Consider the following 24,495-nt stretch of genomic DNA (forward strand, 5'->3'; position numbering starts at 1 on the left):
ACACATAATGGAATATTATTCAGCCTTTAAAAAGAAGTATATTCTTCATATGCTAAACGTGGATGAACCTTAAGGATGCTATGTAAGAGGAAATAAGCCAGTCACAAGAGGAAAAACACACTACACAATTCCACTTACATGAGGTTTTCAAAGTAGTCAAACTTAAATGAGCAGAAAGTAGAATGGTGGTTGCCAGGGGCTGGGGGGATAGGGAAAGGGGAAGTTGCTATTCACCAGAACAGACAGAGTTTCAGTCCTGCAAGATGAGAAAGTACTAGAGATCTCCTGTACAACAAATGGTCATACAGTTAATAAAAATTTGTTACAAGGGTAGATTTCATGTTAACTGGTCTTTATTACAATTAAAAAAAATTTTTCAATTGAGATTTTTAAGTAGTAGAAGACAGATACGGGTATTTGCCATTTAAAAGAAAAGCTAGAGCCAGAAGAACTGGCTGGAGAAAGAAAAGAAGGCCAAGAGCTGCCTAATAATAATGTCAGCTATGTTCCTTGGGTGTTTAAATGCCAGCCTTGTGTTAGGAGCTTTACCTAGGCCATTAATTTAGCCCTCATAATTTTGGGGGGGAGATATTATTATCCCTGTTTTACAGATGAGAAAATTGAAGCTCAGAGAAAGTGAGGAGCTTGTTTAAGTCACCTACATGGCAAATATAGAAACATGGATTTTTTTTAACCCAATCCAGCCTGGATCCAAAGCCTGTGTTCTTCTCCCTCCTCCACACTACCTCTCCCCTTAGGAGACCTTGAGCGTGAGTCAAAGGAAGGAAAAGACCCAGTCAAAGCAGACAAACAGCAGTCAGATAGGTAAGGGAAAACCAAGACATGCCCTCACTGAAGCTCATAGAAGAGAGTATTTGAAATAGGCAGGAATGTGATCAACAGTGTCAAAAGTCAATACATCAAATCCCTCTGTAGAGTCATGTAAAGATGGAGCTCTAGGGGACTTCTCTGGTGGCCCAGTGGTTAAGGCTCCACCTTCCAAAGCAGGGGACACAGGTTCCATCCCTGGTCGAGGAATTAAGATCCCACATGCCTCAGGGCAACGAAGCCCTCAAGCTCTCAAGCAACCAATGAACCCACTTGCCACAACTAAGACCCAATGCAGTCAAATATACATAAATAATTTTAAAAAAAAAAGATGGAGCCCTAGTACTGCAGCCAGAGAATTTCAAAGAAACAAAAGCCCTGCTGCTGCTACTGCTGCTAAGTCGCTTCAGTGGTGTCCGACTCTGTGTGACCCCATAGACGGCAGCCCACCAGGATCCCCCGTCCCTGGGATTCTCCAGGCAAGAACACTGGAGTGGGTTGCCATTTCCTTCTCCAATGCATGAAAGTGAAAAGGGAAAGTGAAGTCGCTCAGTCGTGTCCAACTCTTAGCGACCCCATGGACTGCAGCCTACCAGGCTCCTCCGTCCATGGGATTTTCCAGGCAAGAGTACTGGAGTGGGATGCCATTGCCTTCTCCGAACAAAAGCCCTACCCAGACCTAAATGGGCCTCCTCTCTCCCTCTTATCTCTGACAGACACCTGGGGCTGCTGGTCTCAGCTACAGGCCTCATGCTGAGGTCCATCATCTGACCAGTCCCAGGAAGTATCAACCCAAATACAGGGCATTGCACAACCCAGGGTCAGACTCAGCTGGAGTAGTAGGGGAAATCTGGAGCGCCATTCAGAATACAGTTCAACTTAAAAATCTGCTTGTTCCTAAAACCAAACTCTTTTAGAAGAATTTCACGTCTGCTCTCTTTACTTCTTCTCTTATCCTAGACAAATAAAATCAGGTACATCAGGTAAAGCTCCACTCTAGCTATAGCCTTACTTCCCTAAAAATGACCTTTCATTCTGCTACCAAAGTTATACTTCTCCTCCACCAAAAAAGAACCCTGAATACTTGTGTCATTCCTCTGCCTTAAAAACACTGAGTGCCCCCTACTACCTACTGTATTCCTTAGCCTTTTATAACAGACTCAACTTTTCATTCTAGCCGTAACAACTACCCACTCTCTCCAGCTTCCTACTTCATAACACTTCGCACCTTGCCCAGAAGAAACAGAGACCTTCGTGAGTCTACTCTTTTGCACACCCCGCTGCCTTCCCAGAATACCTTTCCCCATTTTTGGACTAACAAATTCCTACCTACGTTCAAGATTCACCTCAAAATACCAATCCCACTATAAAGGCTTCCCAATCACCCACCAACTGCTGCTAGTAGTTACTCCACCTCTGTTCTCACAGCACTATATTCATATTTTTATAATAGCACCTGCCGTGTGTGTGTGTGTGTGTGTACCCATTCTCACTAGGCTGTGTAATAGGAATGACAACCCCTCAGGAACAGGGGCTGTGATTCATTGCCATATCCCCAGTGCCTTGTATAGGGCCTGACACAGAGAAGGTTCTCAACGAAAGCAGGGAAGGAGACGGATACGAGGACTTCCAATGAGACGGACGCATGAAACACTATCAGTGAGTGAAACAGTTAATTGATAACAAATTGTAAAAAACGATCTTCCAAATCAGAAGATTCCAAAATACAACAAACCAGGAAGTCTAAAAGGTTCCTGCCTGCCCCCTCAGTGAGCAAAAGATGCTGTTCAGCAACTGGTAAGTCATTCAAAGGGACCTTCCCCACAGCTGCAACGAGAAACATACATGATTAGGACAACTAGCCTGGGGTTTCTCTAGGGAAGCTGCCGAAAGAAACTGCAGCCAGAACAATGAAGACGAGAGCCTTACCTTTCAGTACTGCCTACTTCAAAAAAACCCAAGACCAAGGATGGGGGCATCAATGAGAATCCATACTCTGTTAGCATATAGGCTCACCCTTTGAGAAAGGGTTACAACCTCCAATTGTAACAACAACAAAAAAACCCACACACACAAAAACACCCCATAAAACCACACAAGAAAAAAAAAACAACAAAAACCCACCACAGAACTACCCCACACATTTGAGAGTCTAGAGTGCTAACCAATATACCATGACACCCCATATTCTCAACACATTTCAAACCAGGACAGAATGCCCCTCTCCAGTCCAGTGACATGCAGTAAGCCTAAAAAGTAAACATTTAAGGACAGAATAAACTTTAATAGCACAGAACTACCTCATCCAAACAATACAGGATATACTGAGGGTCTAGTAGGTGTATAGTGCTGTAAAAGGTGTTGACAGGCCTCATCCCAAAGCATGCAGACTCCCGGATTCCCTGCAGAGGGGAGAACCATCCCACTGTGACAGGGTTGTTTAAGGGCTCTGGGAATGGGAGAGGCAGACAGTTCTCACTGGGAAGGATGCAATCGTGTGGGTGACTCAAGCCATTCTCCACCATCCTGGATGCTGTCAGGATGTTCTTTAGTGACTCCAGCACACAAAGCCCCACACAAGTCTTCCTTCTCTCAGTCCTCAAGCTAATCTCCAAACATCCTCAGCCTATCATCAGCTAGAAAACCCCACACTGTCTGCTGCAGTATGTCAACTCCAGACCAGAAACAAGACTGCACTCTCACCACGTCCATAACCCTAAGGGCTGTCAGTCCCCAGTAACAGAAGCCGATTTGCACCCAACTGCAATATATTGATTTAAACATACAGCACCATCTCCATTTCTATCAAAGGCAGACACCTACCATAATTAGGGATGATAACACAGGAGTTTGCCAACCTATTATATCAGGTCTGAAGCTGGCCCGATTTACTAGGTAAGTGGCTAGCTCAGTAACAAGAAAAGACAGAGGGACTCTCAACTTCGTACAGATCTGGGCTTCCAATGCAGGATTTCTACACAGCATTGATTAGGTCATTCTTGGTACTGCAGTTTCCAGATCAACATTATGGATCTCTCCTGATCCAAAAGAAAAGGTACTGGGTTTGGGAGAATCAATGACGCTATTTATCAACGAAGTTTGGAGCTGCTGGGGAAAAAGCTTCAGAGTGAGACAGTGCGGTGATGTGATAATGACATGTGGGAGCTGCTAACTAAGTGAGAGAGACACTTGGCGCCTGTCCCATGATGAAATTAACTGAATAATAAAACATCTGAACCAGCTGGCCACTGAGCCTGAAGACAGAGCTATTCCCAGAGGGCAAGGGCTGAGCGCTATCAGAAAGGTATACAAAGAGTTACAGGTATCTTTGGTAGCTTTTAAACGTGAAATAAAGTTAAAAACCAACATTCAGAGCAGTGAATGTATGAATTAAGTCCAATAATTCCACTTCTAGGAATCTATCCAAAAAATATAATCAAAGATGCACAGAAAAATTTATTTATAAGAATGTTCATTATCATACTAGAGCAGTGAAAAATTAGAAATGTACACACCCCATAACTGGGTAATGTTAAATAAATGACCCTTACATTTGATGAAATACCATACAGCTTAAGAAATGATATTGTAGGGACTTTCCTGTTGGTCCAGTGGTTAAGAACTCACGCTTCCAATGCAGAGGGTATGGGTTTGATCCCTAGTCAGAGAACTAGGATCCCACATATTGCACAGTATGGCAAAAAAAAAAAAATTCTGGCAACACAGATAAGGAAGAGAGAATAATTATATGTAGAAGTTCAACAAAACAAACTGAGCAAGGCAGTGAAGGAAAAGAGAAATTTGACACAGAGAGAAAACAACACTGGTCTTCCAGGCAGAGAGAACAAGACTGGTGTGTGTGTGTGTGTGTGTGTGTGTGTGTGTGTGGTGTGTGTGTGCGTGCGTGCGCGCAAAGGAGGAGAAGGGTGAAAGTACATGGATATGCTGGGGGTACATTTGCTTTAATAAGTCAGTCATTATCCCACAAACCTATCTCAAATTTTTTAGCAAGGGCTAGAGAACCACTTTCTCATGACTTAACCTTACCTACCTCTCTGCCTCCCTATTAGTCCCCAGTTACCAGTCACAGCACAGGCCTGGGCTCTGCCAAAGGGTGGGGCTTGGGCCAATAGTTCAACCTGTCATGCTCACGAAAGAGGTCCATCTAGGCAGAAATCATTCAACAGCTGTGGGTTCTGGCAAGCTTGACAAATAAAAGTTAAAGCCTTCCAGAGGAAACAGGAGCAATGAAACATATTGCACCTCAGCCCTGGCATCAAAGCAACAAAGATTCACAGGAAATTGGAGACGGAAATGCCAAGACTTACACAGTGTCTCTATTCTCCCACTGGGCTCCCTTCGACAGTTACCCACTAGGTGGAGGAGTGGCCACAAGCCGAACCATGTGAAGAAAAGCAAAGTCAGTAGCTGATCGAAGAGGGGGAGCCAATTACCTGCCTCTGTCAGTCCCTCTGGAATACACAAAGGTACGGATGAAACGAAGAAGGGAAGCAGCTACTGACCGTGATCAGGGGGCACTGAGGGAAACAAACCACAGCAGAGTTTGACAAAGGCCACAGTTTGTGTCTAAATGTTGGCCTGGCAACTCAGACTTGGGGGAATACTTGTCTAAGACCTATAGCAATGTTCCAGAAATGATTATAAGGACTAAACCAAAATAACCACATGTCCTCTTTCCAGGCACCTCTCCCACCTGAAAAAGATTCAGGTTCTGAGAGAGAAGGGAGTTAATCAGATGCTTTCTTTGAGCTAACAGGACAAACTGGTGTGTATTATACATTTTATGCCATAAAGACTATTATACAGTGTATGTAAGTGAATGAAGGATTTAGAAAACAGAACATGGCTCAAGGAGGCTGGTGTGGAGAGAGCAGCTCTGTTGCCCTCATTCCAAAGCACCATACTGCTCTGCGCTCCCTCAGAGGAAGGTGCGCAAGTGCGTTTCACACCTACACTCGACAGACGGGTATTCCCTCCTGCTTCCTATGGTCCCCAGCATTAGACGCCACACAACATAGCCATCTTGGCTGCTATACCCCCAGGCACTGCTATCTCCTTAGCAGGACATGTGACCCTGTTCTTGGCTCAGCAGAGCCTTGGTTACACCACTGTAAAATGGGAGTTATTACAAGCGCCGCATGAAAAAACACAGGGAAGCGCTTAGAACACTGCCTAGTCCGTAACTAACATTTGCTGAGCGCAGAACATTTTCAAGAATATCACTGCTGCCGCTGTCTTGCAGTCTCAACCACCAGCAAGATCAAGTACGACCTGGGACCAAGCATGCAGATGGGCGACCAGGAGGACAGCTCTTCAGTCAGAAAGTGCCTGATCCAGTCCATCCTGGGCCGGCATAAGCACAAGACACACTGTGGCTCAAAGCGGTGTGTGGGAGCGACAGGAGAAGAGGAGGTGGGACAGTTGGTGAATTCCAGCCACATGCCAGACATATACACCACGCACTAAGTGTGACATGTCCTCTTATTTAATGTCCATGGCAGTAAGTGCTTCTCTGAGTTCATCTTGGACGTGCAGGACCAAAATAACACGGCAGACAGCCCCAGGGTCTGGGTGGGAAAAGTGGAGGGGTAGCTGCTGCTCTTGGGGTCACTTCTCTTCTCTGATTTCAGTCCTATAAAGGAACTCCCCATGACAGGTACATTTACTGTCTGGCACTCACTCATTCCTTGCCATGTTATTCATTCATTCATCCCTAGTAAAAAACAGAGCAAAGGAAGGAGGAAAAAAAAACTTTATAGGTGAACTGAGAAAACAGATGATTGCCAAGCTGGTTTCAATATAACCTCCTCCAAAAGCAAAAATAACCTTTGTATGTAGGGTGTATGTAACTTTTAACATCTACAGCCCTGAGATGATCAGATCAAGAGCTACTTGTCCCATTAGCCCCCAGATAAAGTCAGGAGAGTTAGAGGACATTGGGGACCAAAGCAACTCCTATTCAGGGAGTAAAAAAGGCCTCCTTCCCCCATGCATGTTTTATGGGAGGAAAACAAGAAGTGCTCTCAGCCCTCATACCTGCCCTTTGTTCCTGAAGCACACACATACGGCAGAGGTGGGCAGAGTTATGAGCGGCATGGTCTCCTGAGAACGTCAGGAATCCACTTAGGTCACTACTAAACCTGATCCACATAGGCTGTGGCTATCCTAGTGTGGGTCACTGCTCCTCTAAGCCCTTGACAAAAGGGGAATCAAAAGGAAAAGTTATGTTGACCTCCAGTAGTTTCCACCCACCACCCATAAATCTATAGAAAGCTCTGGCCTTTTATCAGAAGAATGACACTAAGGATAACAGGGAATAGAGCTACATTAAGGAGCTCAGTGCCCAAGGAGAGGTCTGGGATTCCTACTCTGAGGCTTTTCTGCTCCTGAAGGAATATGCAGATTAATTAAATGTGATAACCCTTCCAAGGGAAGAGGATCCTGCTGTTGAGTGGGCTTCATATCCGGGAATGTAGAAGGATTCTCTAGGACAGAGAAGAGGGCAAGAAAAGGGGCTCTTGTATGGGACAAGGGTACAGTCCTGCACATTCCTTCATCCAGTCCCCAGCAAGGCCCAGAACTGGCAGTCACTGAGAAGCACCACTGGTTTCTGGCCCAACCTGCCATCTCTTCCGCATGGGTCTGGATGAAGGAGTTCCGGCTCTTTCTGTTCTCTCAAAACTTCCTTTGACAGGAAAGGAACAGTTGATGTTGCTCATTATTGCTAAGACCCATCTGATGACTGATGAGCTCGAAGAGCCCTCAACCCCAAAGGGATTGGCTCCAGCTGTTGGAAGTTCTGGAAAAAAAATGTTTGTATGGCACTGGGAAGAGAAAGGGGAAGAGAAGATAGAGACCAATGGAAGAATACTTTATGGATGTATATCCCTTTGTAGCATACAAAGCTCCTCACATTTATGTTCTTTTAGAAACTGTTCAGTTCAGTCGCTCTGTCATGTCCGACTCTTTGCAACCCCATGAACCGCAGCACGCCAGGCCCCCCGTCCATCACCAACTCCCGGAGTCCACCCAAACCCATGTCCATGGAGTCAGTGATGCCATCCAGCCATCTTGTCCTCTGTCATCCCCTTCTCCTCCTGCCCCCAATCTTTCCCAGCATCAGGAAACTGTTACTCTACAGATAATGAAAGAAAGTGAAATATCTAAAGAGGCCCTGGCAGGATGTGAGAGCAGATCTCCTGCCACTCCCCCCTACCCCGAAGGAGGCAGCTTCACCCTTTCCCTCGATTTCCCCCAACTCTTTCCACACCCCATGGTCACTCTGGGTCCAGAACCCTGACTGCTGATGAAACAGGGAGGGTTCAAGCACCCTTTTAAACAGAAAATAAAACTACCTATTAATGAAAAAGGGGGAAGTAAAAAGATTGCATTCATTTTCCTCCTTAATACCCAAGAAGAGCCTTGCATCATCATATCTGGGAGTATTTTTCTCATCTATAATCAATGAAAAGTCTGCCAACCTTGCAAAGCAAACACTACTCCCTGTAAATATTATTTTAGTAAAAAGTTGCCCCCTTTAAAGTCATTGATTTACCCTTTACAATGGCATCTCCACCACACCAACCAGCATTCCACCCCCCCACAGCCATCCCGACTCCCTGCTCTCTCCAGACAGGGCTCTGACTCACTGCAGACACAGGCAAGAGGAAAACCTGGCCCAAGAGCCCCAGGTGCACCAAGGTGGGGCCGCAGAGCCCAAGGCAGGAGCCCTCCACCTGCCTTGCCGGGGAGCGCCCTGAACACTGCTGAGCTCGAGGCCGAACGTGGCTTTAGTGCCCATTCAAGCAAGAGAACGGGCTGCAACTGGAGTACTGAGAGGATCCACTCCCGTCTCCCACTCTCACATTTACAAACCCTACCCCTCCTATGCCATTGCCCAAACCCAGGAAAAACTATGCTGGCTCTGAGTCAGGGGGCGTTCTAAGCCCCTACGGATTGATGGAGAGTAAAGATCCCATACAACACACACCACAGCAACTGTTCACAACCAGTAAGGACAGGAGGCGTGGAGCCAAGAGTCCTGCGATACCTCTCAGGTTATTGAGCCCCTCCAGGAACTTCTGGTACTTGTAAGCATTCATGCCCCGGCCCAGCTGCGGCGGCTCAGTGGCTGGAAGCAGGCACCATATCACGGTGACAGCTGAGAAGGGAGAGCTCCACTGCGTCTCCTAGCCCCCAAGAGCTGGACTTTGACCACACTTGCAAGTGACGTCACAGGGTAGCCTCATTACATTGCAGCCTTCTGTGCGCCCTCATTTGTTGCAATGAGCGGAAATACCTCCCCAGAGAGGCCCGCCCCTCCTCTGTGCAAATGAGGCGGGAGACCACAGCAGCCCCTGCCTGTCATCTGCCACCTCATCTGCCACCTTCCCGTTAGACCCTGTCCCAGACTCCACTGGGATTACTGCTCCTCTGGTTTAAACTCTAGGGAGAGAGGCTTAAATGCTTCTCAGGACACCAGTGAAGGGCTCGTCTTAACATCGGAGAAAGAAACCTTTAAAGGGCCACACTCGCCACAGAGTGTCACCACAACAGGAGTTCCTGGGCAAATATCACATGGCAATGAGACAGGTTTTACAAAATAAACAACCAACTCTGCACCGTGCTCACAGCAGTCATGTTTACAGACCAGAATACAGCCATATACAGAGGAGACGCTTCATAGGAACACAGTCCAAAGCAGGCAAAGAAGGAGAAACTGCTGTGGGAGTGCTAAAAGCCTAACTCAGGGAGGCAAGACCTTCCCCCAAAACAAGGAAGAAAACGCAGCCCAGACACAACCTGCATGCTCCCGACTTTAGGGCAGTATTTCACTCAGCTAATTTGTTTTTGGGCTTCCCTGGTGGCTCAGCGGTAAAGAATTTATCTGCAGTGCAGGAGATGCGGGTTCGATTCCTAGGTCTGGAAGATCATCTGGAGAAGGAAATGTCAACCCACCTCAGTATTCTTGTCCCATGGTTCGAGGAGCCTGGCAGGCTATGGTTCGTGGGGTCGCAAAAGAGTGGTGCACGACTTAACGACTAAACCACCACCACCGCTTACTTGTTTTTAGTTTGCTTTAGTGACATCAGTAGCGGATGCAAATTTCTTTCTATTCCATCAGCCTCAAAAACATAACTCGCCCTAACTGTCACAGGCTCTTAGGACAATCTGCACAGATTATAATTAAAGGGAAGAAATCCTCAAACTTCTTAGCATCTTTGATGTAAGAAATACAAAGTGGTTCATCTGCATTGTTATACTCACCTTTGAAAGTGTTTTTAGGAAAGTAACTGCAAATTTTCCATTACAGATGAGAAAATAGAAGTTAAGCAATCTGTCCAAAAGTTGCATTACAGGTCAGTAAGACAGCATGAAAAGAACCTATAGTTCACAGACCTGAGCTAAGCACCCATGAGTGCTAACAACAGAGTCAGAATCCAATGAACAACCCCTCATAAGAGAGATACCTCTCTCCCAAGTCTGAAGTTTTCCAGAGTAACCTGCCAGGTAGGCTGCCATTCAGTGATGTGGTAGAACTCCCAACGATGCGGGCTGGATGCAAGGTGCAGAAACTGTATAAGTAGCATTGTGAAAACAAAGAGAAAAGGGAGTATGTCTACTTGAAAAGATCAGGCTAAATAACATTAACAGCTGCCAAGAAAATGGAAAGGGAAAATCTTTGGATAATAAAAATAACCAACCCAAGCTTTTGTGCCTTCTGTTGTTACTAGTTGGTTAACTGTGCCGACAAGGTAGCCAGCTACTATGCAGATCTGAATGTTAGGAGTTGGGGGGACGTGACACGTGGTTCCTTTTTTCAAAGAACCATTTTAATGGGCAAGGTTAAAAGCATAAAAAGCTCTTATGCTTACAAAGCATAAGAGACGGTCGGATACGGTAAATACATATGTGCTCAAAAGTGACTATAGATTCCAAGACACACTACTGTGAGAACCAAACTATGTTTGAGGTCACAGACCAGGTGCCTTGGATTCCTCATCCATGAAATGAAGCTGTGGATGCAAAAGGCAAACAATAAATAACAGTTCAGATCACATGTGCCTGGTTCCCTGGCTTTATTCTACTATTTCTCCTGGAAGAGCGTGGATAAGAGAGCGCAGTGGAAAGAACTTTGGTTACAGAGTCATGATACCTGGATTCCAGAATTTCTCTCAAGATCCAACTTTGCCATTAAACGAGCCATGTGAGCAGGAGCTCCAAATTCCTATAAAATGGTAGTTCTTGTTTTAAGCCACAAACTCCAGTGAGAACCTGATGAAAACTAAAGCTACTCTCCCTAGGAAAAGGCACATATTCACCTACTGCCAAACTTTTGTTTACAAGTGGAGAGGGGTCAGTGAACCACAGGTAAAGAACCTCTGAACTGATTTCTAAGACCTCGTCTGTGTCAAGATCTGAAAGCAGTTAACAAGGGACAGTCTGAATTTAAGTACTGGAAGGAACAATGTCCCTGTAAAATTCTATCCGAGACTCCTCCCACCTAAGGGAGGAAAGCAGGCCAGACAACAGGGATCTGACAGCAGGAACAACTGACTTTTAAAATAGCCACTTACACTAAGTGCACTTAAAAGACAACACATGTTAGTCTGTCATTTCCTCTGTGTGTTTCACCACTGAAATTAATAACCTTTTATCAGATAAAAATTAAACAAAAACAAGGATGTTTAGAATCCTGAAGTGAGGGATGGTTCCAACTTGAGGCTCTCGGGAAGAGGGGAGGGGGGACAATGGCCTGGACTCCAGTTGCTTTCTTGCACACCAAGGGCCTTTCACTAGAATCAGAGCATTTCAAAGCACCATGATCCAGCACCTCTCTGTGATCTTCGTGGCCCTTCATCTTTTATTCTCATAGGTCCCACAATGGTGAACAGTGAGAGGCAACCTCAAGTGGTAAGCGATTCTGCCCTAAGTCCCAGACAGAGACAGACAAAATGTGAAAGGCTCAGGACCTGGCAGTCTAACAGGCACTCTGGCCAACTGCTGACAAAGGGGAAAAAAGCCCTGCTGTCTCCAACAGCCTTTAAAAGGCACAGACACCTAAGGGCTGAGTGGGACTGGACTGGACGCAGGCAGATCAGGAAGTCCAGACTCAGTGCACGAGGTGTGGTCCTCACGCACGGTGACTCTGTGGTGACAGGATGACAGTTAAAAAGGATACCTGCCCTGCCCTCGGGTGGGCTCAGGGACGTCGGACCCTGGGTGGAGAGGTCTGAGTCAGGTTCAGGATATTATTCCTGAAACAGGACAGCAAGTCTGCCAGCAGAGTTTCAGCTGAGGGGAATGTTCTAAGCCCAAAGGACAGAACAAGTCCTATCTTGGAGTTCCCACAGTTTCCAAAACCTCCCAGAAACCCAGACCTTCCGTATTCCTTTTAAGGGAAAGGCAACCTTTCCCTTAAAAATAAATGTCACCCTCTCGTCACCAGGGTCAGTGACCCTAAATCTGCACAGTGTAAGGAATTCACCCATTCCACACATAGCTGCTGCATACTTGCCATGCACCAGGCCCTGACCCATGTGCCTGGAACACGGAACTCAGAGTCTAACGAGAAAGCCAGAGGAAAAAGGAAGGAATCTTTCCTCAGGACCAGAGAAGATGAGGGTCATGGGTGGTCAAAGTGAAGGCCCAACTGCTCATTCCCAACACCAGCCCTGAAGACAAGAGGCACAAAAGGTAAAGCTGCTTTAAAGACATCATTTTCTTTGAAGCAGAACTGATACCCTGACAGCCAGTTGCCACTGTTACCCCAAAGCAGCTGAAGACAAGAAAAATGTCTCCAGTGACTTAACAAGCCAGTAACAAAAGCAGGTGCCAGGTTCATAGTCCTATTCAGGGAGCAACAAAGATCACTTTCTCCATTATCTCCCCTGGCAGCAGTGTCTGATGGAGCGTGGGGTTGAATTACACCTTGTCCTGCTGGGCCACTAGAGAGAAAATGAGTTTGCCATCTGAAGAAGGCTTGTCCCTGGGGCCAAGGCTGCAGGGCTGAGGAACAGAAGGGGGGGGTTCAGGATAGAGGGGACACATGTCTACCTATGGCCAACTCATAGTGACATATGGCAAAAACCATCACAATATTATAATTATCCTCCAATCAAATAAATAAATTTTTAAAAATACACAAAGAAATACTCAGTTTCAAGAGTAACAGACAACTCAGATTTATCAAATTTAACCCATTTTATGTTACTCTATCCAACTGGCAAAATTTAAAAGACCAATCTCCAGTGATGTGAATGTCGTAGGTAATAGACAATGCCGAAGATGACACACACAAAAAGAGTCAGACCTCTTGCTTAGAGGAAAGGACTGAAATAGCAGGACCACAAGAGGCTTTAACAGGAATTAAGTGCAAGTCCAAAGAGTTCTGCCCACCCTGTGCTCGCCCGTGGCCTGGAGAGGCACTTTGTGTGGTCAAACCTATACTACAGGGTTTGACAATGGACTTAAAAGGGGTTTGTGCTTTAGGCCAGGGACTCTCAACCCAGCTCTCTCTCCTTGATCCTTTTCTTTTTGGTTGTGTGGTCCACGGAGAAATAGGTGCAACCCATGCATTCTCTCCTCCCTATGGTGATTACCATATTATACCATATTATATGGTGTAATAGAGACAGATCAACAGCTTCCTCCCTCCAAGAATAGTTTCTCTCATCAGCTCCATCAGGACCCAGACTAAGGACACTGCTACACCTCCAAGTCACTGGAAGGACTGATGTTGAAGCTGAAACTCCAATACTTTGGCTACCTCATGCGAAGAGTTGACTCATTGGAAAAGACCCTGATGCTGGGAAGGATTGAGGGCAGGAGAAGAGGATGACAGAGGATGAGATGGCTGGATGGCATCACTGACATGATGGGCATGAGTTTGAGTAAACTCCAGGAGTTGGTGATGGACAGGGAGGCCTGGCGTGCTGTGATTCATGGGGTCGCGAAGAGTCGGACAAGACTGAGCAACTGAACTGAACTGAACTGATGGTGATTACATGAAAGTACAAGTCCAAACAAGGTAAAAAGGACTGAGCAATTGGAAGGGAAGGCAGAAACACCTGCTTTTAGGGAGAATCTGCACCTGCATAACCTCAGACCTACCTGAAACTATGTCTATAAAACCATAAAATGTGAAAGCCTCATTGCTGGACACTCTGAGGACCTAAGAAAAAGATCAGAATCAAGAGTCACCTACCCCTGGAATGCAGTTATAGGTCTCGAGCAGAGGGAAGGGAAGGAAGGAAATTAATTTCAACAAAAGCCAACTAAGGGACTTCCCTGGTGGTCCAATAGTTAAAAACTCCATGCTTCCAATGCAGGGGGCATGGGTTTGATCCCTGGTTTGGGAACTAAGATCCCACATGCCATGCAATGCAGACCAAAAAAAAAAAAAAGGCCTACTGAAACAGTTACAGGTATGTAGGTATAATAGAGAGAGATCAATAGCTTCCTCCCTTCAAGAACAGTTTCTCTCATCAGCTCCATCAGGACCCACACTAAGGACACTGCTACACCTCCACGTCAGTTAAAGGCAGGCACCTGCCAAAGGGGGAGAGGGGGTGCTGGTGTGCTTCTGGCTCAATTCGCCTGGCCTCCTCGACCAGCAAATAAAACAAGTCTCCAGAAAGACAGGCCACCAACTTCCAGTAGCATTTCTTTGCTGCTTTTGAGCAGAGGAAGGAGACAAATAAACATTTTTAAGAGTCAGATTCCAGGTACTAAAAATAACACAATGGAATTTTCCTCTGAAGCTATCGTTTGCTAACAATGAGGTTATGCATATATATTTTTAAGTTCAAGATACACTGCTTAGTGGTGACTCCAGGATGGCAGGGATGAGCTCTAAGAAACCACTTAATCCGAATCTAAGATAAGGCACTCCAGATTCTGCTGGAATACCCTCCAACGTTAAGGAGGTGCTAGAAGCACCTAGTAGACAGAATCTCAATGAGGGTGTCAACACCTGTTTAATGAGTAGTGGGCATATATGTATATGCTGAAGTATTGTCTGTACTTGCTTATATGCTTGAAATAGTCATCATAAAAAATCAAAGCAATGGATGAAACCATCCATCAAATTTACAAATATGCCTCCTCTGATACAACAATTCCACACCTAAGAATTTTTCCTAAAGATATACATACATAAAATGACCAGTGTACAATGAAGTTTTTCATTTCAGCATTTCATAAGAGCCAAGGAGTCAGACATGATCTAGCAACTGAACGACAAGAAAAGCAAAAGACTGTCAGTGCCCTAAACACCCGTCAATAGGGAAGTGGCTAAATAAATGAGTGCATCTATACAACAGAATAATAAGCGTGGAAGGAAAAAGGTGGCTAAATGAGAATGCATCTATACAACAGAATAATAAGCGTGGAAGGAAAAAGGCTTTAACGTACTGATGTGAACTCATCTTCAAGATACAATAAGCAAAACAAAATGTCAGAGTAACATGTATGTTACTTCTAATTTACGTATTTTAAAAAGAGGAAGGAGGAAGAATATATAGAATTTAGATTCCAGAAAAAAAAAAAAGAATTTAGGTTCCATAAAGGCAGGGATTTTTATTTGTTTTGTTCACTGTTTACCCCTAGAGCCTAGCATTGTACCTGGCACATGGTAAGTAGTCAATAAATATTTGCCAAATTAATTTCTTAATCATAAGATATGTGAAGGACTAAATGCACACATCATCTCTGAAAGGAAACACAAGAAACTGATAATACTCTTCAGGGAGAGGAAAAGAGTGGCTGGGTTTAAAAAAGGGTGGGTTAAGAAAAGATGTTTCACTATATGTTATTTTGTACCTTTTGAATATTCAATTATGTGAACATGTTACCTAACCAAAAAATGAGTGTTTAAAAGCCAGGAATTTGAGATTCTGAATCCTGATCCCAGCACCGCCACTGATAACTTTAACCTTCTCACACAGTCATTCATACGTTCCGCAAGCCTACCCTTGCTGTGTCTGCCCTGTGCCAAATTTGTAGAGCACGGAGGATGGAGATGAAGGAAATGGGTGCTCTTCCCTCAAGCAGCTTACACTCTGGTGCTGGAGACAAGCCAGTGAACCAAACACAATATAGTACAGCTGACGCCGATGAAGGTGCATGTGGAAACATGAGAGACCGGGGAAGGCTTCCCGGAGGAGACGATGCTGGAACCGGGACTTCAGGGCCAGAGAGAATTAGACTGATGGGGACAGGAGTGTCTAGACAGAGGAAACAAAGTAGAAACGTGAGAGAACATGATGTATTTAAGGAACTTAAAATAGTTTGACATGGATAGCGTGCACGGTACACTCTGCCCTGGAAGAATGATGGCAGGATATGTAAGCTTGGCATGCCATGGTCACGAAACCATATCTCATCCTGAAGGCAAGGGAAAGCCATAGAAAGGGTTTAAGCTTGGGAGTGACTACGAAGAGCATTCAGCACTATTGAAAAGGAGGGAAGCAAGACAGAAGGGAGGGAGACTGGTTATGACACTGCTATGTGAAATGCTGAGGAATAATAGACTCTAAGTAAGTAGCATTGAGGATGGGGAACAAAGAAAAGAATGTGAGAGTAGAATTATACAGCATTTGATCACTGTTTTACTTGAGTTAAGGTGGGATGGGGTAGATGGACCAAGAGAGAGAAAATCTCCAAGTCACTTGTGTGACTGGGTAGAAGACAGGGCCTTAAATAAATAGAGGAATAGCAGGTTTCCTGGGCTTCATTGGTGGCTCAGTGGTAAAGAATCCACCTGGCAATATAGGAGATGAAAGTTTGATCCCTGGGTTAGGAATATCCCCTGGAGAAGGAAATGGCAATCCACTCCAGTATTCTCGTCTGGGAAATCCCATGGACAGAGGAGCCTGGCAGGATACAGCCCATGGGACGTAAAAGACAGACACAACTTAGCCACTAAACAACAACAACAAAGCAGGCTTCCCGGGAAGAAGACAAAGGGTTCAGTTTATAACATGTTGAGTAAAAGGTAACTGTACAGTCAGCATCCAAAAGAAGCCCTCCAGCGCTCCAAGACAAGTGTCAGGAGCTCAGGAGAGAGATCAGACCCAGAGATTGAAGCCATGAGTATGAATCAAGTCATTTGAGAAAACTGTATAGAGGGTCAGACAGATCCTAGAAAGCACCTTGTTTAATGGAAGATAAACCTGTAAATGAAGGAAGAAAATCATAGGTCATAAAAGGTTAGGGAAGGAGAGCTTTCAAGGAGGATGGAGTGTTTAATTTCATAGTGTCAAACACCACAGAAAGGTCAGGTAAGATCAGGGTTGAAAAATTGCCATTGGATTTGGCAATTAGGAGATGATTGGTGACCTTGATTTGACAACAGCAATTTCAGCAGCATAGAGGGGTTTAAAAGCTAAAGGTCAGATATAAACTACTCTTGAGAATCTTGGGGAGGGACTTCCCTGGTGGTCCAGTGGTTAAGAATACCCCTGCCAATGCAGCGGAACATGGGTTTGATCCCTGGCCCAGGAAGATTCCAAATACTGCAGAGCAACTAAAGCTTGTGCACCGCAACTACTGACCCGGCCTCTAGAGCCTGTGCCCCACGACGAGAGAAGCCACTGCAATAAGAAGCCTGGGCATCGCAGAGAAGAGCAGCCCCTGATCATCACAACTAGAGAAAGCCCGCACGTAGCAATGAAGACCCCAAATAACTAAATAACGACAAATAAATAAGTTTTTCAAATGACCATGAGCATTTAGGAATCTAGGAACTAACTTCCAGGGGGTGATGGGAGAAGGTTTCCTAGAGGACTTTGAGGTGGGTTGTGAACAGTGTGTAGGAGGCTGTATGGCAGACACAATGAAGATGCTTCAGAAAGGCAGCCCTGCCTGGCTTCCACATCGAGGGAGTTTGTTTACCAGGGGAGGGAGGGTTTAAAGGTGAGGCTGAGGAGAGTGAGCCCTGCATCTCTCCTGCTGCCTGGGGGCATTTCCACCTGAGTATGCCATAGCAACTAGATCTCCAGTTATTAAAAGTGAATCCACATCCTTCCTCCTCACATCAATGCCTCCTTTGAATTTCCCACTCTGAGTAACAGCACCATCCTTCGCCTAACCCACTATCAAGTCCTATCAGTCCTTCCAAATACCTCTCATAGTCACCTTCTTTATTCAACAGTCAGCCTCTCCTGTCTAATTCTCACTACTTCTCACCTGGTTTGCTAAAATAGCTTTAAAAAAAAAAATGGATTTCCCTTCTTCTCACCCAACCCATGTTGCCCATGCTGCTAGATAATCTTCCTAAAACACAGCCTTTATTCAATCATTTCAATAGATAAACCTCTGGACAGAAACACAAAACCTACCACGGCAACAGGGGTTGAGGGGGTGGGAATCTCAATGAAGTATAAAAACTCAACCACATGTATAAGTTTTTATGGAGCGAGGTTGAACAAAACGTATCTAAAATTTTTTTAAGTGTCCAATAACTTTTAACACAGTGATTTCACTCCTAGGAATTTATATAAAATTTGTGGCTAAATGTGCAAATACACACACGTACAAAGTATATTTGTTTCAATGTTTATAACATCAAACGATGCAAAATTACCTTAAAGTCCAACAATAGGGGGCTATCTCAAGTACCACTGGGCCACACACAGCAAGATAAACTATGACAGAAGCACATATTTTTGACACTGAAAGACTTTCACCTTGGGTTTTGAACAAGTTACAAACAGTATATTTTTACAAAATATGTATTTACATATACATACGTTAGCAGAAGACAATGTCTGAAAGAAAATATACCGAAATATTTACAGTGATTATCCAAAAGTGGTGGGATTTTAGGTGACTTTAATTTTATAATTTTGCTTATTATTTTATAAACTCCATGCAGTAAACATGGGTACTCTGTGAAATAAAGAGTAGGGCAGGTTATATCACAATATCTAACGTAGCACAGCTCTTTTAGACTTCGCAAACATCCTTTATCTGGAGATAGCAAGAACTTCATATACAGCTCATGAATTCAACTAATTGTTTCAGCCCCGCCAAGGAACCAAGGATGAAGAAGGCACAGTCTGCCTTCAACAAACTCATGTTCTAAAGGAGCCAATTAAATAGACAGCTGTAAAACAAGGAGATAAATACTACCACAAGGGATATATAAAGTACCATGGAAACTCAGATGAGGAGCTAAATCAAATTTTTCCTGGCTGGGGTAGAAGAAAATAAGCTTGAACACCATAAAAAGCCAGTTCATTCTAGCTGAGATGAAAGATTACTTAACAACATGAATAGGAACTGGGAAGCTGATTAAATAGAAAGAACATCCAAGGCATAGGAAACAGCATAAACAAGAGACACAACTGAGAATCACACCCATGCCAAGTCTGAACTCTACCCTGTGGAGGAACAGAAGGCAGTGAGCACTGGAGATTTTAAGAAGAGATATGGCATGATCATTGACAGAAAGCCAAAGATGATGAGGGTCTAAAACAGGGCTGTGGGTCCATCCAGGGTGAATGGAAGGGAAAGGATGCATGTTGAGCTGGAACTCAACATGAGTTGAGACCAACAGTACTTAGTGTCCAATCAGATGTGGAAATTAAAGGAAGACAAGAAACAAGCAAACCTGAGTTTCCCCGCTGCAGCAAACAGGTAGAGAGTGATACTGGTATATGAGACAGGGTATACAGGAGAGGGCTTTCCTGGTGGCTCAGACAGTAAAGGATCCAACAGCAACGCATGAGACATGGGTTCAGTCCCTGGGTTGGGAAGATCCCCTGGAGGAGGGCATGGCAACCCACTCCAGTATTCTTGCCTGGAGAATCTCCATGAACGGAGGAGCCTGACGGGCTACAGTCCATGGGGTCACAAAGAGTCAGACACGACTGAGCAACTAAGCACAGCACATACAGGAAGAGAAGCAGGTTTGGGAAGAGAAAAAAGGGGAATGAGGATAAGCATGGTTTTGGATATGTTATATTAGAACTTCTACAGACTCCAAAGTGGAAGAGGGCAGGAGTCATTTGATAAGACAAGTCTGGACCTCGAGGGAAAGTTCATATTCAGAGGTTTGGATTTGAGAGTCATCACTGAACAGGTAGACAATGTTGATAAATGAAATCACCAGTGTAGGTAAACTCATCCAGGGAAAGCACACAATGAAGGGGAAAGAAAGGCCGGAATATAGTGTCAAAAGCTGCAACAAGGTCAAACGTGAGAACTGAAGAGAAATACTGAGTTCTGCAAGTAGGTCATCCTAAGTGGGAGTGATTTCTGCTGGACTGGTGGGCACAAGAGCTATGTCATGGTGGGTCAAGATGACTAGAGGAATGTAAGAAAGACTATTAAAGAGGTTTAGTAGTTAAAAAATAAAAAGCAGAGTTAGATGGAATAAGTTTGTTGGAAAAAGCTTAAAAATTTTCTTTTCCTTAGGATGAAGACAACTTGAACATACTTATGAAGAGTCTCTAGAAGGGGAGAGACTTAGAATACAAACTATGCACATGCCCAGAGGCTGCCTCTGAAAAAAGGAGGAATGAGGTGAGGAAGAGACAGATAAGCTGAGAGGCAGACCTACGGAAAGCAAGAGGCTAAATGGCTTGCTGAAAGTTCACAAGGTGGGTGGAGCAGCAAGCTGGAGGAGAGTGGTGAAAGCCTGAAAGAGCTGCTGTAAGGAGAAGGAATGGGAGTCACCCAGGAGGGAACAGAGAGATTTCAGGGCAGGGTGGAGAGCCAAGCTGTGGCTGGAGCTCATAAACCTGTGACAGAGCCCATTTGCACAATGCCATGAGAACTCAGCAGCTGCCTGGGCAAGTGAACATGGGCCCGGCTGGGGGAAAGGACAGGAAACTGTGGCAGAAAGAAAGAGACCTGAGAGCCCCAGGGCAAGCGCCACGTATAGGACAGGGAGGCAGGGCAACGACACCACCCAGGGGCTGAGAGGCCAGGAAACAAGCAGAGACAAGGTTTCCTGGGCATAAAAGGATGGGAGAAACAGAAGAAAGCAGGTTGCAACCAGACTCTGGGGTTCCTAGGAGGAGGGGGGCAACTTCAGGTCACCTCAAATACTCTTCCCCAAGAAGCTCAGCCATCAGCCAAGACCAATACTGATGCCATGCTGCCTTCCAAGCCCTGCTCTGATACGTAAACTAGTTCTTCAAATGGGGCCAGCACTTCAAAGACTGTCAGAAGAAATTCCAGTCAGAGAATGGTTAAGGTTGAGTTCTCTTAACGTCTTCCTTCCTGGACTTTAAGATTTGATCTGGATCTCTGGGTAGAACATCAGTAACTCTTCTTTTTAGTAACAGGGAGATTTGGGGAGTTGTCGTGTGTGGAGTTGCTGAAAATAAAAGTTTAAGAAACTGCCTACTTGCAATTCCCTCAGGATCCTGGAGCCAGCTAGTGTAGGACAAGAGTCACTGTCCTTCTCATCTTAGGGCCTTGGATCCTCCCCCAGTGCTAACTTACAACAGTTAAGGGTGAAACTAGAGCACAATCATCACTTTCAACAGGGAAGCAGAAGTCGGGGTCTGCTAATAAGGTAAGTGACATCCAGGACAGAGAAAAGTGAGTTCACTTCCTTTCACTGCAAAAACTGAATCTACACCCTGTCTTCCCACAAGGACAGGAAAACCTAAACAAGCTACTCACTCATTCCCTAAAGATCTGGGCTCCCATCCAGCTTATTATCGCAGCCTGTACAAAAAGAGAGAGATTCAGGTCCTCTCAGAGGGGCTACAAATGAAACAGAACATTGCCACCAGAAGGAACCGCTGGCTCAGAGCGCTGACTCACTCTAAGAGCCCCAATTTCTTTCCAAGTCTGCCCCTATCACCCCAAAGACAAAGGGTACAAAGACTATAAAAGGCAATTTCTTATATTAAAGTACATGGGTGGAAGAAATGAGAATTCAGGGTTGGCTGGCTCTCTGGATAAGCATCTGGAATCCGGCCCCCTACATCAGCCTGGTCAGCCATTCCATTTGGACCGAGGTGGGCCCCTGCTATGTAAGACCAAAAGAAAAGTTAATTCCCAATGGTGTTTGTTTAATGCAGCTCTCGTTCACCTTCACTCGGGTCACCGCCTTCTTCTGCTCACAAACACTTAATTGTCTCTGAAAAGTAGGTCACTGCCTTGTGGAACAAGCCGGAGGGGGAGCTAAGACCCAGACTCTCACTCCAACAGGCCTGGAGAGGCCCAAGCCGTGTCTAGGAGACCAGGACCAGTCAACAGTGCACTGTGCCAAGAGCGCTCCAGGTGGCAACCTGGCTACTGCCATTCCTAGGTGGTGATTCAGCAGGTTGGTGGAGCAGAAGACGCCCAGGATGTGAGGGTGAGGCTCCTGTCACGCCAAGGAATCCTTGACCCACTCTGATGGCTAATGAGGTGTCCCTGATCATCTCTGAATGGAGAGAGCAAGAGGTGGATCATGAGAATGCTGAACTCTTCCCCACTGCCCATATGGGCCCTCTGTAGAATGCCAAGCATTGCTCAACCATAAATGGAGCTGTCTGAGCTTCTCCCCACTCCTTCTCCCAAATATTTTCTTCCGGACAACCAAAAATAAACACGGCTCCTTCCTTACCCATGAGCTAGAGGCACATTCTTAGCAGTGTAAGCTGTCACCTGAGCATGCCTGACAATGAAGGGGTTAACATCTCTAAGCAGGATACATCTTGTTCCTAGGCCCAGATACTCCATCCACCCAGAACGCGAAGGTGGGTGAGACTCCCCCTCAATCCTCCTCCAACCTCTCACTGACTAATTCACTAAATATAGGCTATTGCTTCAAAGTAAAAAAGACGGGGCCCAGGGAGATGAGGCGACAGAGGGCTGGTAAGTTTGGGAAACAGTTACCAGAGGGTCAGCTGTCCAGCTGGCTCTGGAATCTGAAAACTTCCAAATCTAACAACTGCCTTTCTCAGCAAGAATCAAAAGTATGTGAATCAGCTGTGGAGGATAAAGGTTGTAGAGTCCAGTTTCAGAAACCAGTAGCAAACCACTTCCTTAGCCATTGTTCCCAACAAACAGCAAACTGCAGCACCCTCACCTTCAGACCAGCTACCAGCTCTAAGAGAAACGGGAGGGAGTTAGTTATCTCTTTGGCGTATGGAGTGAAAGCATCTCTCTCTCAATCTCTCTCTCTGTATCTCTCTCCAACCACCTCCCCATCTCCAATTTTTCAGTTGTAAAACCAAAACCATTGACCACCCCAACTTTTCTAAATTCTGACGATGCAATTTTCCACTATTTCCAAAGGTCCCATGTAGCTTTCCTCCTCCTGATCCCTCACCGCTTCTCCTGCCCTGCAACACACACACACGTCACCTCTAAGGTACGTCAGAGTCAGAACCCCGTGAGCTAACACCTAATTTCACATCACCTTTTCAAGTATGAGGTTTAAGTCTCTATGTAACTAGACTGCAAACTCTACAGAGGCAGGAACCATGTTTTATCACCACTACTGAGCTAACACTGCATGTTTATCATGAGCCAAGCACCATTCTGATAGCTCAGTTAGTAAAGAATCTGCCTGCAATGCAGGAGACCCCGGTTTGATTCGTGGGTCAGGAAGATCCACTGGAGAAGGGATAGGCTATCCACTCCAGTATCCTGGCCTGGAGAATTCCCTGGACAATAGTCCATGGGGTCACAGAGTCAGACACAACTGACCGAGTTTCACTTTTCTTTTTCCAGCACCATTCTAAGTACTTTACATGTATTCGGTCTCCAGGGGAATTCTATGATGTAGGTGCTGTCAGCACAGACACTTCACAGATGAGCTCTGAAATTCAGAGAGGTTTAGGAACTTGCTCAAGTTCATGTTCAACAGTAGAGCTGAGATTCACACCCTGGTAGCTTAACCTCAGAGTCCGTGCTCTCAAACACTATACTCTACATAAGTGGTCTCAGAACAGCAGCAACTCCTGGGAACGTGTTAGAAATACAAATTCTCAAGCCAAACCCCAGACATACTGAATCAGAAGCTGGGGGTGGGGCCCAGCCATCCATGTCTTATCAAGCCCTCCGGGTGGGTGATTCTGATGGCGGCTCAAGTTTGAGAACCACTGCTCAACTCATAAGTTGTGCTGCTTCTGCTTTTCTTTATTTGAGCCACACCCGAGACAGAAAGGAGTCCAGGAGGAACTTAAGTGTAAAAATATCCTAAACAACTGATTGTGGCCTGATGGTTAAGAGTGCGTGCAGATTCTAGGGCCAACTGCTTGTCAGTGTAAAGCCCAGCTCTGCTGCTTACCACCTGTGTGACCCTGGGCATGTCACTTAGCCTTCCTGTTGCTCAGTTTCATCAAATGGAAAATGGGAATTACAGTACCCACATCATTTAGTTGTGAGGATTAAATGACTTGGTATCATGCAAAGCATTTATAAAGTGTGTGGCCCTTGATCGGTGTCATATAAGCTCTTACTACGGAGAAGGCGATGGCACCCCACTCCAGTACTTTTGCCTGGAAAACCCCATGGGCAGAGGAGCCTGGTAGGCTGCAGTCCATGGAGTCGCTCAGAGTCGGACACGACTGAGCGACTTCACTTTCACTTTTCACTTTCATGCATTGGAGAAGGAAATGGCAATCCACTCCAGTGTTCTTGCCTGGAGAATCCCAGGAACGGGGGAGCCTGGTGGGCTGCCGTCTATGG

The 24,495-nt window shown here is 45.4% G+C and overlaps 1 protein-coding gene across 9 annotated transcripts in view; it reads right to left on the bottom strand.

The window, feature by feature from the left end:
• Nucleotides 1-24,495, bottom strand: part of MACF1 (microtubule-actin crosslinking factor 1) — a 342,575-nt gene that overhangs the window by 269,736 nt on the left and 48,344 nt on the right. Inside the window, exon 1 of one of the 9 annotated variants that reach the window (XM_010862755.1) lies at nucleotides 8,900-9,760. The exons of the other annotated variants lie outside the window; for them this stretch is intronic. Within the exon in view, the coding sequence (XP_010861057.1) occupies nucleotides 8,900-8,951 (52 nt within the window). The 5' untranslated portion in view covers nucleotides 8,952-9,760. Of the gene's footprint in view, nucleotides 1-8,899; nucleotides 9,761-24,495 lie in introns of those variants that run through there. 9 annotated transcript variants of the gene reach the window in all.

Source organism: Bison bison, unplaced genomic scaffold (genome assembly GCF_000754665.1).
Source record: "Bison bison bison isolate TAMUID 2011002044 unplaced genomic scaffold, Bison_UMD1.0 scf7180017864484, whole genome shotgun sequence".
Classification (NCBI taxonomy): domain Eukaryota; kingdom Metazoa; phylum Chordata; class Mammalia; order Artiodactyla; family Bovidae; genus Bison; species Bison bison.